The sequence below is a fragment of the Dipteris shenzhenensis genome, chromosome 17 (genome assembly GCF_047967505.1).
Source record: "Dipteris shenzhenensis isolate YYH24624 ecotype China chromosome 17, Dip_SZ_1.0, whole genome shotgun sequence".
NCBI classification, from domain to species: domain Eukaryota; kingdom Viridiplantae; phylum Streptophyta; class Polypodiopsida; order Gleicheniales; family Dipteridaceae; genus Dipteris; species Dipteris shenzhenensis.
The window spans coordinates 50,068,460-50,085,507 of NC_141612.1; the positions used below are offsets into that span (position 1 = coordinate 50,068,460).

A 17,048-nucleotide genomic window follows, 5' to 3' on the forward strand; every position below is an offset into this window, starting at 1 on the left:
ATAAAGGGACCTTTAGCAGAGTGATAAAAATAAAAGGACTCAAGAACGCTTTAGGAAAATTAAGGTGAGAGGAAAGCAATAAAATTTAAAATATAAGAAACTTGTAAAAGAGATTCTAAGTGGAAAAAAGGAAATTTTATGAGGAAAGAAAATTGGAAAATTTAAAGGAAAAATAAGGGTAATTTTAGGCAAATAAAGAAAATTTAAGGATAATTAGAAGAGAAAAAATTAAAGAAAAAAGTTAAAGAAAAAAGAAAATTAAAAAGGATAAAAAAAGTGAAAAGTAAAAAATTAATAATGGAGATTATGGAAATAAAGGGGAAAATTGGAAAAAAGGAAAAAACCGAAGATTAATAAAGGAAATTAAGAAAGAGTAAAAAAATAGGACAAAAGGAAAATATTAAGGGAAAAGATAAGGAAATAAGGAGACAAAAAATGAGGGAAATAAGAAGAAAAAGGGAAAATTAAGTGAAGTAGGGACGCTTAAATTAGGGGGGGGGGGAGATAAAAGAGGAAGAAGGGGTAGAAAGTGTCTCTGTGTGTGTCTATGCACGTGCACATGCACAAATAAATAAATAATCATATATACATAATTACATAATTAAATGAACACAAACAGTTTTTTTGGGGAAATTTCTCTCCTATCTCTCCTATCTCTCTCTCTCTCTCTCTCTCTCTCACACACACACACACACACACACACACACTTCCTACCCCTTCCTCTCCTTTGATTAATCCCTGGTTCCTTTTCTCTTCCCACCTTAAACACCCCCCCCCCCTCCCTCCCCCTTTTCCTCCCCTCCATACCTACTTCCCTTGAATTATCCCAATTTCTATTTATATCCCTTTTCTCACTATTTTAAACAAAATTTTAATGTCCCCTTCCTTGGATCTTTTAATCTCTTAAATTTCCCCCTTTTCTCCCCCCCCCCCCCCCCCTTCACACCTACCTCCTGTAATCCCAATTTCTATTTTCCCTTTCCCCCAATTTTCTCATTAATTAAACATTATTTTTAAATATTTCCCTCCTTGTGGTTTCTTTATTTTTAATTTTATTTCCTATAAATCAATTTTCCCCCAACCCTAATTTTTTAAGTTTTTTTTTTCATATTTCCCAAGCTCATCATTTTTTTCCAAAAAATAACTAAATTATTGTATTTAATTTACGTTTAAATCCTTTAAACCTTTTTTCCTTTACTATTTAATCCATTTTATTTTCCCAATTTTCCTCCAAAAATAAAATTTCCCTTGTTTTTTATCCCCTTTAAAAATAGACCTTCATTATTAACACCCCCCCACCCAAACCCCATGTAGCCTACCGCTATCTGCACCACTATCCACATCTCGATGCGCACATTGCACCGCCAGATACGCCTTTGTCCAAGCCTTAAGGCGCACTTTGCACCTCAAACTCTTTCTCCTCTCCTACCCGACCCTCCCAACTACCCTCGTCTCCCCCTCCCTCACGTGCTCCAAGTCCTCCTACAACACAATACCCACTGCCCAAGACCTCCACTCAGTTTGCCTCCTAGCTCCATCTTCTTCAATTGCTAATTGCCCATGCTGACATTACTCCCCCACCCGTGCATTCCTTAACCTTCAGAGGTTCTGAAGTGACTGCTGCAGTGCCACAACACCTACCTACGCCCTACCTCGTACCATGGACCCTGACTTGATCGAACACTTGCTCTCCAAACGTTACACTCTCCATCATGGACTCACAGGTGTGTGTTACTCCTTCCATCATGTCCTCTCCACTTTACTATAACATGCATGCATCTTCACTCCTCTTCTTGCTAATTGCGCCTCCACACTCTACGACCCGCCACACTGTTCGATTTTTTTTCCCGCCACGGCTTCCATTTCTCCACTGTGCACATTGGACATACAAGGCCATACCTTCATTTCTATATACAACCCCTTACCTTAAATTTTATATAACCTAATTTCTATTTATATCCCTTTTCTCACTATTTTAAACAAATTTTTAATGTCTCCTTCCTTGGGTCTTTTGATCTCTTAAATTTCCCCCTTTTCTCCCCTACCTCCCGTAATCCCAATTTTTATTTTCCCTTTCCCCCAATTTTCTCATTAATTAAGCATTATTTTTAAATATTTCCCTCCTTGTGGTTTCTTTATTTTTAAAATTTATTTCCTATAAATCAGTTTTCCCCCAACCCTAATTTTTTAAGGTTTTTTTTTCATAACTCCCAAGCTCAAACTCTCTCCTCTCCTACCCGACCCTCCCAACTACCCTCGTCTCCCCCTCCCTCACATGCTCCAAGTCCTCCTGTTGCCCCCTAGCTCCATCTTCTTCAATTGCTGATTGCCCATGCTGACTTTACTCCCCCACCCGTGCATTCCTTAACCTTCATAGGTTAGGTTCTGAAGCGACTACTACAATGCCACAACACCTACCTACGCCCTACCTCGTACCATGCACCCTGACTTGTTCGAACGCCTGCTCTCCAAACGTCACACTCCATCATGGACTCACAGGTGTGTATTACTCCTTCCATCATGTCCCCTCCACTTTACTATAACATCCATGCATCTTCACTCCTCTTCTTGCTAATTGCACCTCCACACTCTACGACCCGCCACACTCTGTTCGATTTTTTTTCTAATCACCTCCCACCACGGCTTCCACTTCTCCACTGTGCACATTGGACATACAAGGCCGTACCTTCATTACTATATACAACCCCTTACCTTAATTTTTATATACGCCCCCCCCCCCCCTTTTCCTCTTGAAGCTGTTTAGTATGTCAATCCCAAATTGATAAATGATCATCAAAGAGCATATCTCTAGCAATTTCTCTAGCCCCCCTGTCAGAACATGGCAAAACAGCGTCCAAGCCACCTTTGGGAGGATGGCCTTCACCCCGTCTAAACCCAACTTTAGTACAATACAGTGCACATTCAAGTCCTGTATCTACACCACACCCATACTTATTAAGCAATTGGCTTGTGACTTTGCACCACAATCTTGCGCCGCATGAATCACTTAATACAATTCATTTATTCAGCTTGTGACTTTGCACCACAATCTTACGCCACATGAATCACTTAATACAATTCATTTATTCAGCTTCAAATTCGCATTAAGTACATAACTTATCTCTCTTAAGCATGCCTTTCCTAACAACATTACCTGACATGTGATCTTACGCCACATGAATCACTTAATACAATTCATTTATTCAGCTTCAAATTCGCATTAAGTACATAACTTATCTCTCTTAAGCATGCCTTTCCTAACAACATTACCTGACATGTGATCCCACTAACTGCATTCAAGTCCTATGAACACCCATATTTATTAAGCAATTTCCAGGTGACTTTACCACCACATTTTACATAGAGAGCATAAATCTACTCAATACAATGCATGCATTTAACTCTAGTGAACATCTGTAAGCCATATAAGGCATGTTATTCAGATTAAGCAGATTCTGGTATTTTCTACTGAAGATGTACCAGTACTAAATGATAGCACTCACCCCTACAATTGATTTCACTACACCAAAGATACAAGCAGCATGGATACATCGTCAGTACAAATCCACCAAATCCTCAATTGAATAGGCAATTTACACATTAAGGAGTGGCAGTTCGGAGATACTATCCATGCAAAAGGTATGGCATGATGGCACACCCTTTCCAAACTTGAAAGCAGACGAGAAAAAGATCACATGCTGTGAGAATACTTGGCTTGATTTACAACTACACATAGGCTGTGATTAACAGAACTGCTGCCAAGAACGCTGCTAACACACCATGACAAATGCAAAGATACGACTTGGGACAGGACACTTACAGACACAGAAAATGGAATAAAGCAGTTGCCCTTGCACCGACAAGAAGGCTTGTACAGATTCACTTCCCACAAGAAAGAAGGGAAAATACTTTGCCACATGAAACCCCTTTGGAGGGGGGAAAGACATGGACTCCACATATTCCTTAAACATGTAGGCAGAAAACCAATGTAAATAAGATAAACACCGATAACATTGCAACATTACACTTCAAAAGTTCAACAAAATTTACATAACGATCCTGTGATTACAAAACCTGCTTGTGAAGCTTGCAGGAAAAATCACTCCTCTTTTCCACTTTTTTGCGGTTTCAACAAGATTACTAACTTAATTTTCTTTTGTTGTCATCGTCGCAGGTGATGATGAATCCTGATGATGAGAGCACTTGGACATTGCCATCACAGCTGGCTGTTCCTCAGAGCAGCTATGTGCTGTCGTGACAAGGGTACCTGAAGACATAGCTTGTAGCTCTTCTCGAGTGAAGATAAATAACTTCCTAGCAATTTCACAAAATTCCCTGTCCAAACACAAAGTACAAATCTCTTAGTTACCCACAAAGAAACCCTTACATCTTCACATATTGTGTTGACTCCTGAGTCAGGAAAGTCAGGTGACGGAAACTCCAAAGTTGAGAAATATGATTTCAGACAACCTCAATAATGTATGTAGCAGATGTCAAACCATAAGGGCAAGGCTGCCTATTTTAATGTGAAAGTGCATCCCATAATGCAGAAAAACAATTAGATTAAGTCACGGAGTCTACACAATACAAGTGAGATCACCATCTTTCACAGTGTTTACGTTTTACAATGGGTGAATTTGATGGGCAGAAAAGTGCAGGAGGCCCCTCCACGTTGCACAGGTAAAAACCGAGACCCTACAAGAACTGGAGATAAAGCTAATGGTCCTTCATCAGTGCATATAGAATAATGAATATTAGCTATCCACAGAAAAGTTGCAGAATGCAGTTCCAGTGATACTTACTCCCAAGGATCATCTCCAACTAGCATCATATCTCCCTCATTGTCAGAATATGTAACTTGCCAGCCCAAATTGGGATCACTCAGCTCTCCTTCCATCCAAAACATTTTCTCGAGTGAGTTTATGAGCCCAGAATAGCCAGTGAACTTTGAAAGATCGACAGATCGACCCACTGCATTTCCTTTTTTATGCACCTGAATACATTCATCAATGAGAAATTACCTTTTTTTTAAATCAACAGATACATAATTCTTTACTTCAAATGAAAATTGGCATAACTGTAAGAAAAGAAAGATTAAGTGTCAAAGTATTCACCTTAATGCGGTTTCTCGAGGGTGCTTCTGTTTCATTATGGCCTTTGAAAATTTGTAGAGACTTGCACTCTCTTTCCTTGCTTTCAGAAACTGGAGCCTGCCTTCTCATACCATTATAAAACTTTGGAAAAATCTCTGATTGGGACGACACTCCCGGATTAGTCTCTTCCACTAGTCCTGCTTCTCTACTGATAACAGCATTTCCATTAGCCACTAAAACATCATCTTTTAAAGAGAACCCGAAAATTTTCCAGTTATGTTCTTGACTGCCAGCACAATTGCTCTGTTTAGACAATTCAGAAGGGTAAAATGAGCATTGTTTGTCTGTTACATCAGAATACTCAGCGTTTGCCAAATTCCTTACAGGCTCATTAGCTATTCGGACATTGATAGATGCAGCAGCTGAAAGCGCAGTTTGACAAGGTGACACACAAGATTTGATGCAATCATTTATAAATTTCTGAGCATGAGTCTCAGATGCAGGTGATGAGAATGATGGCCAACACACTGGTTGCACACGCTTTTCTTGTTCCTGTACCATAGATGGCACAGAATTCGGAGAAAACCTGGGGTCCACATCAAGTCTTTGTTGCTTCATTAAGGACAACACTGATAAAGGACTTGCATTTGTAGGCTGGACTGCATTGCCTGATGATCCTTGCTGCACATCCTCACACTGCCTTTGCTGCTGCATCAGAAGACTTGGCTGCTGGTGTGTCTCAATATTCATCGGCTGCCTATCCCTTGACATAAGTTTGCCCAAAGTGTCAGTGCGGCGACTGCAGAACATGTCAAAGCTCAAAGGAAGATCTGACCTACCTAAAACAGGGCTAAGCTCCCCATCAGCTCTCCTTATTCTCCCAAGTTCATTCACAGGATCATCTGCCTTCTGCTCCCACATGGAAGGCCTTGCCGTTCCCTTATACATTTCTCTCCATAACAAGGTGTTCAAGGGCACCGTTTCTTGACCTTGCAAGAAACTAATAAACCTAAAGGATTCCAAAGAATCACTAGAGCCTCCAGCTATACCTGAAAAGAGTGAAGTTTCAACTCAACAAATGGATAGCATAATTGTTACCACTCAAGAAGACGGTAGAAACTTCACCCTCCTCCATACATATGCTGTAGTCAACCACACCTGTAGCACTCAAATCTGATGTTGGGGAAAAGCTCGAGCGGAATCGCTTTATTCTGGTTCCCACAGGTAAGTCAAGGGCTGGTGTTGCTAGAAACGGCTCTATCTCCCAAGGAGATACATGTTCAGAACGACCATTTGTCGAATGTTCATCCCAGTCCACCTGTGGAAGAGACAGGGTCACAATAATTATAAACCTTCCTTAGACTAGTATATATCCACCTCAAATTAAATTTTTCTATAGATCAAGCAATAGAACAAAGGAAAGAAGGGAGTTTGCAAATGAATATAGACTTGAGTAACTGAGGAATATAAAAAAGAAAAACTCAGTAAGAAAAGCTACATTTATCTTCTCATCAATACCCAAACGTAAGCTGCCATATGGGTTTCAAAAGATTCTGCAATCTCTTGGGTCAACCCACATGGTTACTGAAAAAGGAAGAAATGAAGCAAAAGATGAGAAAAAAGATTAGAAGAAGAAATGCAAAGAGACTGAGAGAACGTGCAAGTGCACACGTGCGCGCTCATGCACATGAGAGAGAGAGAAAGAGAGAGAGAGAGAGAGAGAGAGAGACAGAGAGAGAGAGAGAGAGAGAGTTGAATTAGCTTAAAATTCCATCACAACCCAAACCTAACCCCAAAAAATTTAAATTAAAATTTTATTTTATCCAGACTTCTGAAACCAGGAGTTTTTTGATGTCTCCCCCCCCCCCCAAAAAGAAAAGAAAAGAAAAAAACTGAAGAAACAGGGAATTAGATAAAGAAGAGTGACACACCTTTAATGATCTCCATTTCGAATCTGGCCATCTAGCAGCATCCACATCTCCAATCCCTGTGATAGTACCCATATACCTGGAAGAATAAGGAATCAAACTTTATGCCCTGTATTATTATGCCTTTCCAACAGCAAGGAAATTTCAAATTCGCAAGTACCATGCCCTACCTCCTCTCTGTCCCATCCTCAGTCTCAAACCTCATTTTGAAGCGCATCCCAACAGACAGGGGGCGAGCAAAAGCCTTCCTGTACTTTTGATGTGCGACTACAAACTCTGCAGGGCTTGTCCTGACACAAAGCCAGATATTACCAATCAGAAGAAAATATGGAAAAAAAGTGCTCAAATTATTACAATTACAGTTCATTCTTTGAATCATCAACTTAAAAAGTACACATTGAGACCATAGGAAAAAGTCACTATTTGGGTGTCTGTCTGTCTGTCTCTCTCTCTCTCTCTCACACACACACACACCCTCCTTTTAGAAAAGGGTGAGGGCTATGGCTCAGCATTAGAGGTTCACATCAGCGAGCAGACAAAAAGGACAGGCATGCACTCAGGTCAGAAAGGTTTGAGACGAGACCACTCCACCCTGGACTACATCTTCACACTTCAAGCTATCATTGAGGAGGTAAGACATCTGAGACTGAGAAAGTCTTGTTGCTTTGTCAACTTCTGGAAGGTAATTGACTCAGTGCCAAGAGCCACCTCATCTGATGCCTGGGTTAGAGGTATAGCAGGTGATGTCATCCAGGTAATAAAGGTCCTATATGAGAATGTCACGAATAGAGTGCAAAGGTTGTAGGGGATGTTGGAAGAGGTATATAGCACCATTGGTGTGAAGGGGTGTCCCCTATCACTGACCTGCTTCCGACTCTATATAGATGACCTATCTTTTTCCATAAACAAATAGGTTCAGCTCCATCCTTCTGTACACCGATGATGACGTGCTGATAACAGACAACCGAGGGCCTAAACAAGCACTTTCCAGCTTTACAGACATTTTGTGATAGCAGAGATATAATGTCATTCACCATGAGGGAAGCATCAGTGCTGATCACTAAGTCAGTAGTTTACTTGAGATGGATCTTCAACCTTGCTTTAGTATGAGTCTGGGTGCTCAGGCCGGTTTCATGAGAGGGCATGCATCACTGTCTAAGCTAGAGAGACTGCTTTCAGGCCCCTTCGAGCATCGTGGGTAATTGAGGGAAGTTATTGCACATATTACTGCTTTTCTGGCTTTTTTCAATCAAGCAAATATGATTTTTTGTTGGTTTTAAGCGGACTTTACAAAAAGACTGATACTACATATTAAAGTTTGGTGTGTTTTCTACGTACATTGAGGTAGAAAGCTTTCAGTATGAAACAGCAGAGAAATTCAATAACTGTCAACAAGCAGTTCTCTCAATTTAACTCACAGAAAGCTGTGTGAGTGAATTTAGTCAAGAAGGCATTATAACTACTCATATCTGACAATTAAATGTTGATGGCACTACAGTAGGCAATTAGTTAATGGAATAGGAAAAGTGGTGATAGTTTCTTGTTTATGCCTGTGAAATATATTAAAGGTGGCAAAAAGATCCTAAACAATCATCAACACCATCCTTTGCTTATGGATGCCAATATGCTAAGAGATTCTCAAAACAATGTCTATTAGGATTTACTAGGTTGAGACATATCACTGCACAATCTCCACTGGCTCTCCTCTGTAAATGAAGCTGTGTCGGTGAAGTATTGCCTTTGAGGTGCTAAAAATCATAACCTTGGTTCTGCCAAGGTTGACTGTCAGGTCTCTCTCTCTACAATGAAGGACTATGTCATGTGCATACAACAGTATATGTATCATCAAATCAGCCAGCAACGATCCTCACAACGTTGCTCTTATGTCAGTATATGCATTGATTTTCCATTTTACAGCTAGCAAGGAAGATTAAGTTAGGTGGCAAGAATCACAAGGTACTTGTTATGCCTGTTGTGCCATATTTCAAGTGATTTTTACTTGGTGCTCAGGAAAAATCAGTGACAATCAAGTTCAAAAAGTGTAAGAACACTTTTTATTTACATAACAAAATCTAAATTTGGTCAATTTTCTTGTTTGTCAACTTGGATGGTGTTCACAACCTAGACTTACTTGTTACTCACAAATAATAGAATTTCCCCTTGATGAGTAACCCATCTAAAGGTAGTGACATCAAAGGTTAAGATGCACTAGATTAAAACTCAAGATTTAGCCAATGTCAAAGAGAGTATATTGACTAGGTTCCTATGCCCAATACAAAGGGGTAGAACAACAAATGCAAGTAGTTTAAAAAGTGAAACAACCTGACAAAGCTAGTACAAACCTAACATTTAAGAGACCACATGGTTAGTAGCTTGTTGAAGATGTATGAAATGTTGGTGATTCCCAAAACCATTCAAGCGTTAGCTTGAGGGCCTCACTTAATTGATTGCTTTCAGTCCCAAACATGTTTATCCTTTAGTCAAGCCTCTTTGTCGACATGGGAAGAAGGCACAGTACCAAAGTTGGCTAGAGAAACAAGCGTGGCAGCCTTCAGCTTCAAGTGACAATATTCACCTGGAGTTGCAATCTTTCATCACAAGCTTTGAAGGGCTTCAGATAGTATAAAGCAATTACATGCACATGCACAAAGAATTTTGATCAAAAGACCGGATCTCATTTAACACACTACATCTAGCAGGACCGTTTGCCCAAAAAAAAAAACATCATTAAAAAATCAACCATCTGTAAACAAAATAGATTAACAATTCAAATATTTTTTCATGCTACATACGTCCCTAAGAACCCAAAAAAAGAAATGACAATTAGGAGTGGACCTAATGGGAAAAAACTAACAGATACTTTTACTTTATGACAGCAATCGACAACCTTTAGGACATTGGAAAGTTCTAGCTTCTATGAAGTCTCCACCCACATCATGACAATGAGGTGTGCAAATAATTGAATAGATGCATGCTCACACACACAGTCGAATCACACATCCTGACAACTAACTAAACGTTAGTTGCCATTAAAAACCTACTGTTGAAGGTCAGACTAAGTGACAATGCAGAGCAAGCACTGTTAGCCTAAGTCAAGTCCACATTTACCGACAATCTGTATGAAGATTAAGATTTGTACGTCCAAAATTATTTCAAGCAAACACTACGAAGCAAAAAAGGGCTGAGAAGGCGACATGTAGGGCTACGCACCCTGCAATGATGTTATAGCACACCTGTCCACTTAAAAACAAAGAGGTAATGTGTGCTCGAAATAGGGTAGGACATCAACTCCTGAGAATGTTGGTACCAGAAAAACAGAAAGCAGAGACGAAACAAAATCACCAAATATCTATGCGAAAACAGAATGGCCATCAGAGAGTGTTTAATGACTTTTGCAGACACCATGGGGGAAGAAGATAGTCTACATGCCAAAATACTCTGCAAAGATAATCACATACCGTGGGTTGTAATACACATTAAACATACTTTTGGTTGAAACAGCATGGGCCGCTGCAGCAAGTACACCCATGTGCATGCTATGACTCGGAAGAACTGACATTGGCATGCTACTTTGAGGGCGTACTGCTCGGCGAATCCCTAACCACAATTCACCATTCACCCCCCTGGAATAAATTTCAGCTAGTGAGCTGGTGACTATGAAACCTAAAAAAGCTTAAACAAACGTCCACACCACCAAATATATTCAAAATACAGCCTTGCAAACAAATTAGAGATCTGAAGAATTTGGATGATTGAAAATTAGTCCTAAGCAAAAAACCCTCTGAACAAGACTAAATAGTCCTCACCCTTACGAGGGACCCCCCCTTCTTATGGCAAATAATGTATGCGTGTGTTTATAATGCTCATGGCAGAACCAACTTCATTCTTTAAGACAAAAGTTCCAATAAAAGTAGGCTAAAGAAGACCTCAAAAACAGAACCGAGTCGCCAGCAACAAGTCTCTTGGTGCTGATGAATACACTCCAACCCGTAGTTAGCAAGTGTCTGCGAGGTTGTCCTGTGTGTGAAGCACAGAATGTGAGTGGCACAACTTATGCTTTTAGGTGAGCTTACAATGGTTACATGGTTCAGGTATTACCTCGATAAATATGCCGGAAACGCCATTCAATGCCATGGAGGTCTTTTGCAACCAGTTCTTGAGAGGGACGCTGCTGTGAGTAATCCTGTTAAGAACAAAATTCAATTCCATTCCCTGAGCTTAATAAATTTATCAAATCAAGAACAACTCTTTTCTGAAAACAAATAGCAAAACTGGAACAGCTATGAGGTGGCAAGGAGGGAGAGAGAGAGAGAGAGAGAGAGCATAAACTCCAGAATGACCTTACAAGTTGATTTCATTAGTATAGTCAATCTGCTTTCGAAATTTTCAACAAGAAATGCATCTTTCTGTGGAAATACCAATTGTATGATGTGTTTATCTGCAGCCTTTTCCCAGTTACGCACAGCAGTTATATAAATGACAATGAACAGATTTTTTACCAAAGCTGGGAAGCATTCATCTGCAGCCCTCCTGGGAACCGAAAACCCTCCATGAGTGCTGGTATCTGATGCAGTAAGGATCTTGCAGAACATGTGAGTCGAAAATCTCGGAGGGCTTGGAATTTCAGCCTCAATGGACTTCTCATTCAGCTACCAAAACACAAACCCAAGTATCAGCTTCTCTCAAGAAACAATGGTACAAACGAGAAAGACATTTAAAACAACGCTTGACTCATACCTCCGGATCGGGTACAAGGGTTATCTGGGCAAACACCTCATCTGTTTCTCGGTCAGCCTGTCGGCATGAACAAAGGTCTTCTTCAGACTACTGAATCATGAAATGATGGGGCTCTTCAGCCTATCTACAAGAGGATTCCATCTAGCGAAGGCTGAAAATTTAACTTCTATACACTCTAATTCAATTTGAAAACATTTGGTGTTACATGAAGCGTGCGACTGAGCACACGGCAGCTTATTTGAGCAGGAAGGTTGTAGGTTGGCATCTGTTGATCAGTTCCTTGATTCATTGACGCAGCCACCTGAAATTGCCCATCGTAATGATTCGTTACAGAAGCGCCTGATAGATTTAATCATGGCGTACGTATGCATGTGACATGTACCTGCCAATAAATGTACGGACCTGCTCTAGATGACCTTGAGGGAAATATACAACCCGACTGCCTTTACAAGGAAGAGAAACCAATGGCCCCGCGCAAGCATGCCAAAGCTCTGTACATATCGTTTCTGTTTCACCTGGCGACACATCACAGAAAGCTGCGATTAAACATTACCAAGATAACTACGGCATAATTACAAAGTGGGTCGACTTAATTCAATATTCACCTAGTTCAGCAACTTCGGTCTCCTGAGAGGCACTTGACCTACAATTTGGCGACATTGCTGTAGGCAGACCCATGTGAAGATTGAACGCGGAATCGCCGAGATTGTACATCGATCAGCAATATTCACAAAATGGGCGAGTTGCTGTGCCGCAGAAGGAACGCCTGCCCTTCTTTTGAAAACCCGGAGAGATTGGGTATACAAGGACGATCGTCCAAGAAACTGATAAAATGGAGCCTGTATCAAACAAAAGAATTCCTCGGACAAACGGAAAGCCACGTCAAGGAATGGGCAGAAATCCAATTCGACAGAAATCAGGATACAATGGAGAACTAGAACGTAGATATTAAATGCGAGAGCGAGGGAGGGAGAGAGGGAGGGAGGGGGTACACAGAGAGAGATCCGGGGCGTGGGGAGAGCAGGGAGCGGGGAACGGATAGACTAACCTCGGAGGAATCATAAGTACGCAAATGATAGGCAGAATCCAGATGGAAACTCCGAATGCGCAGCCAGAAAGATGGCTAGTTGAGGTGACGAATGCCTCCCCGCCCTGCCAAAGCACTGATCTTTGCATGCACAGTTTGCGATCATTCTTTACCACCTGCTATCCGTCTCTCGCGCACACCGCCAATCCTTTTCAAACCTATTCGCTTCCACATGGCCTCCACGCATCACCCGCCACCCGCCTTCGGAGGCACCGCGTCAGGAACCATATTCCTGTGACCCGGAGATAAACGTCCGTTGCTGCCTATCCGTGATGTGATTGCTGCTGGCTCTGAGACCTTTTCATGCGTCGCTGCAAGGAACTCTAGTACTATTCAGAGCGCCCTGGCATGCAGCTGCATCCGATAGAGAACGGCAGCAGGTGAATCTGAACCCAATGCCGATGTGCACCGACCTGATACGAGGTGATCGAATGGCCGATTCATAGCCAAAACCCGATCAATGGATCCTGCGACGAGCGGCGAAGAGAGAGAGCGTAATCAAGGCAGGCAGCAGAACCAACAAACATTCCAGCTCGGGGGCAATGAATGACGAACACGAAAATCGAGGCGCTCTAATCATTTGAGGCGGCCCTGACAGCAAGAATGGAGCCAAGAAGAGGGAATTGGCATTTGGCAATCTCTGTCCACATGATTGAGTGTGTGACAGGAGCGCCATCGCCACAGCAGTCATCATGAGCTCCGCCATCCGACGCCGCTGTGCCGCTATTCAAAAATCTTCACACAGCGCATTGAGCGCAACTAAATCCTCTTTAATGAGGGGCCTGCTAATTCTCCTTAATTCGCCCCCCCTCATTAACCACAACTTGCCTAACCTTCCAAATACGGCTGCACTCCTTTGATGTTCGCATGTTACCTTAACGCCTCCCCCTTTACCCCCGCGTTGTGGGTTTTAATTGCAAGCATTTTCCGATCTCGCGAGTCGTGAGAGTTTGGATCGGAAGGGTGGAAGCTCGTTCGCACAAAAAGACAAGGCTCTACGAGAAAGATCAATTAGTCCATAAATGGGCCATGGCAAAATCCAACTAAAAAGAGTGAATCACATCAATTAGGATAGGACTCACAAAACACATATATACTTACATGGTGGAGATTCTAGAAAGTCATAAAAGGATGAATGATATTCATGAGGCCTTCCTCCTAGAAGTGGCATTACTAACGAAACAAGTCAAATCGCCTAATGTTGAAGATTATTATGACGAAACTAGTAGATTACCATGATAGATAAAAACAAGAGCTTTCGTTTTCTGCTCCGTACGAGGCAACCACTAGCATGTAAAGAACTTGTACCTTGGAGGATTGAGCGCAATTAGCCATCACAGTCTCTATTTGTCGTTTAAGAGGATGGTGCTTGTTATAATTGGCACTCACTAAAAGATAAGCACTCTTGGGAAGTGTTGGTGACAGAATTGGGAAGTGCTGGTGACAGAATTGGGAAGTATTGGTCACATAATTCAATGAAAGCAGCCTAAAAACAAAGATGCCAGAAAAAATGTGTAACCATCCAAAAAATTAGCAAAATGATTTTTTGCTTTCAAGAACTCATGCCTAATCGAGAGGAGGCCAAAAATCAAAGTAGACTAATATGGATAGCAAGCTTTGAGGTTTCCTAGCATTCAACTTTGGTATCCACATTATAATTTTTAAAATTTGAAGGATATTATTAGTGCTAATTTATTTCTTGCTACCTTTAAATGTCGTATATTGTAATTTTTGAATCTCATAAAAATGTGCTATGCTTACTTGTGCTAGTTAACATTGTCCTAAGTGCTCCACCTTAGCGTACATTTCCCACAACCTTTATGCATGAAATTTTTCTCAGTGAGCCTTTTGTCTAGTCACAAGGATCTGCATTGGCTAGCACTTTTCTACATCAGGAGCCTCAATTCGTCCTCTTTCTCACCTTACATGCAGCACGCGAGTAGCTCTTTTGTCCCTTGATGGATTGAGTTGCATAAGTTCACAATGCTCGTGTAAACGATTTTGGTGTTAGGTTGCTCCATGAATAAGCTGTCATTGTTCTAATTCTCAACTTATCTTTTCGTATCTACCTACAAGAGTGATTTGAAATTTTTAGTGAATCTACTTGGTGTGTTTTTGTGAACATCTACTAACATTCTCAATGTTGTTGCCCTTCCTATTAGAAATTTTACATTCATTAGCTCCCAATTGATACGTTGTAGAACATATGGACAAGTTGCTATGTTACGATTGAAAAAGGAAGCCTTCAATAATGACAAGTATCCATGCAATTGCTATATGGCTCATAAGCATGTCAAAGGTCATTGCATTTCATAATATACAACAAAATTGATAGTGTGTCCTTTGGCCTATTTGTATTTTGAAGCAATTCGGTCCACATTGCACTTGCTTGAGGACACCCGATATATCCAATTTTGCTGACATGTATCACCAGAGGGGGAAATCATGACATCTGAAAATTTTGCCCCAGTGCACTTTTTAATTTTGTCACTTCCCGCCTTGTAAATCTTTGAATATTAAAGTACATCCTGCTCCTCCCACCCTGCAACCTACCTTATGTACAACCAACTCGACATGACCTCATTCTTATGGTTTGGCATTACTTTCTTTACTCAAGTAGGTTGTCTTCTATTTTCTATTCGCACCTCATAAGCTAGTTAGTCTCTGTTCTAGTGGCGGTTCATTGATCATCTCCATGGCATCAATGGGGCAAGATGCAGCTCATCATGGCTTGCGTGGGAAGCAAACAAAGACTACGAGATAGGAAAGCTAAAAAGCTTGGTCAAGGCACAAGGAATAGAGACCAAGGCACAAGGAATAGATTACAGGGTGAGGAAAGAATTGGCACGGTATCTAAAGGGCAACGAAAGACACTTTTGCAACGTTTATGGAGACAGAAACAACAAGAAGAAAGAAGACTCCTCGCTGAGCAATAGTAGGAACCGGTTGCAGATGCATGCATTTGATCATTGCTATCAGAGTGAAGAACATGAGCTGTGGTCTCACAATTCGTAGGAGTATTCGAGGTAGCAACATCAGACCATTCAGATGAATACAAGTCTCGAGTCTTCACAAGATTTAGCCGACACCCTAAAATTCATAGAGTGAGCCCAAGAGACGATGCTCTCTAACCTGAGAAATTTCCTATCGAAAGTGAAAGGGGTGCATAGCTTCGATCAACTAGCTGGAAAGAGGGTAACATTAGCTATATTGGCATCCTCTACAACAAAGGAGAAACGACTTAGGCACACACTGTCGAAGATGTTGTCAATTAGAAGGACCAACATGGCTCCAGTGGTAAGAGATTGGAGGCAGTTGAAGTTTTCCCTTTACGTGAAGATAGAGTGACAAACAATGGAGAGACAAATGATGACTCACCAAGTTTGGGGAGTGTTTTGATTACCTAATTGTCTGGAAGAGGGGGATAGCTTTCCAATTGTTGCTGACTCTGGGGAGAACAAGGAAGATGACCCATACTTTGTGTTGTGCAGTGTACCAAGCCCAAGCACAAGGCTAGGGAAGCATTTAAGGGTCATTGGGGAACAAGCTATGAGAAGTGGGATGTAGTAGTTGGAGCTATTGGTACAAAATAACACATCTAAGAGAGGCAACAATTACATTTTGTTACATAAGAGCCTAGCAGCATTTGTGTACTCTCATCTAGTAAGAGAAATTAAGTTCCGCACTTAGACAAAAGAAGGGCAAGCATGTCTTCAAAATGGATTTAGGCATGCATGAGTGCATCATGGGGTGTCTTGGAGTAGTGGACACTAATACAGTACAACAGGTGCAATGAACATATCGTGCTGGTTGTGATCCTAAAATAGCTTGTATGAATGCAAATGTCGATATGGCCCTTGAAGGGTCTCCTCTAAGGGCACGAGCAATATCAACATGCCACTAGACATATATGGCATGTTGATATGGTCCTTGATGTCACTAAAGGGAGCCCTCAAGGGCTCATATATCATATGCAACCAACCATCGCATTAGTGAGTGACCACTTATTTTGTACTACCACCTTTCTGGTTGCAATCCTAAAACAACTTGTATGAAGGAAACTTGTGAGACCACTTATCATATACTACCATCGTGCTAGTTGCGATCCTAAAATAGTGTGTTTGTATAAAGGAAGTTCCTAAAATGGCTTGTTTGTATAAAGGAAACTTGTATTCAAATGGATGCAATATTTTGACAACTCTG

General features: G+C 41.1%; 1 protein-coding gene across 1 annotated transcript; it reads right to left on the bottom strand.

Moving 5' to 3' along the window:
• Window positions 1–4,064: 4,064 nt before the first annotated feature.
• On the bottom strand, window positions 4,065–12,868 carry LOC147892242 (auxin response factor 1-like). Its single transcript, XM_087388457.1, has 15 exons — window positions 12,807–12,868; window positions 12,364–12,597; window positions 12,161–12,273; window positions 11,964–12,059; window positions 11,759–11,815; window positions 11,521–11,670; window positions 11,120–11,204; window positions 10,948–11,038; window positions 10,480–10,644; window positions 7,192–7,311; window positions 7,025–7,100; window positions 6,252–6,411; window positions 5,115–6,142; window positions 4,803–4,993; window positions 4,065–4,335 (listed from the first exon to the last, which is right to left on the bottom strand). The coding sequence occupies exons 2-15, from the start codon at window positions 12,470–12,472 to the stop codon at window positions 4,146–4,148; spliced, it is 2,631 nt and encodes an 876-aa protein (XP_087244583.1). The 5' UTR covers window positions 12,473–12,597; window positions 12,807–12,868; the 3' UTR covers window positions 4,065–4,145.
• Between the last annotated feature and the right edge of the window lie 4,180 nt (window positions 12,869–17,048).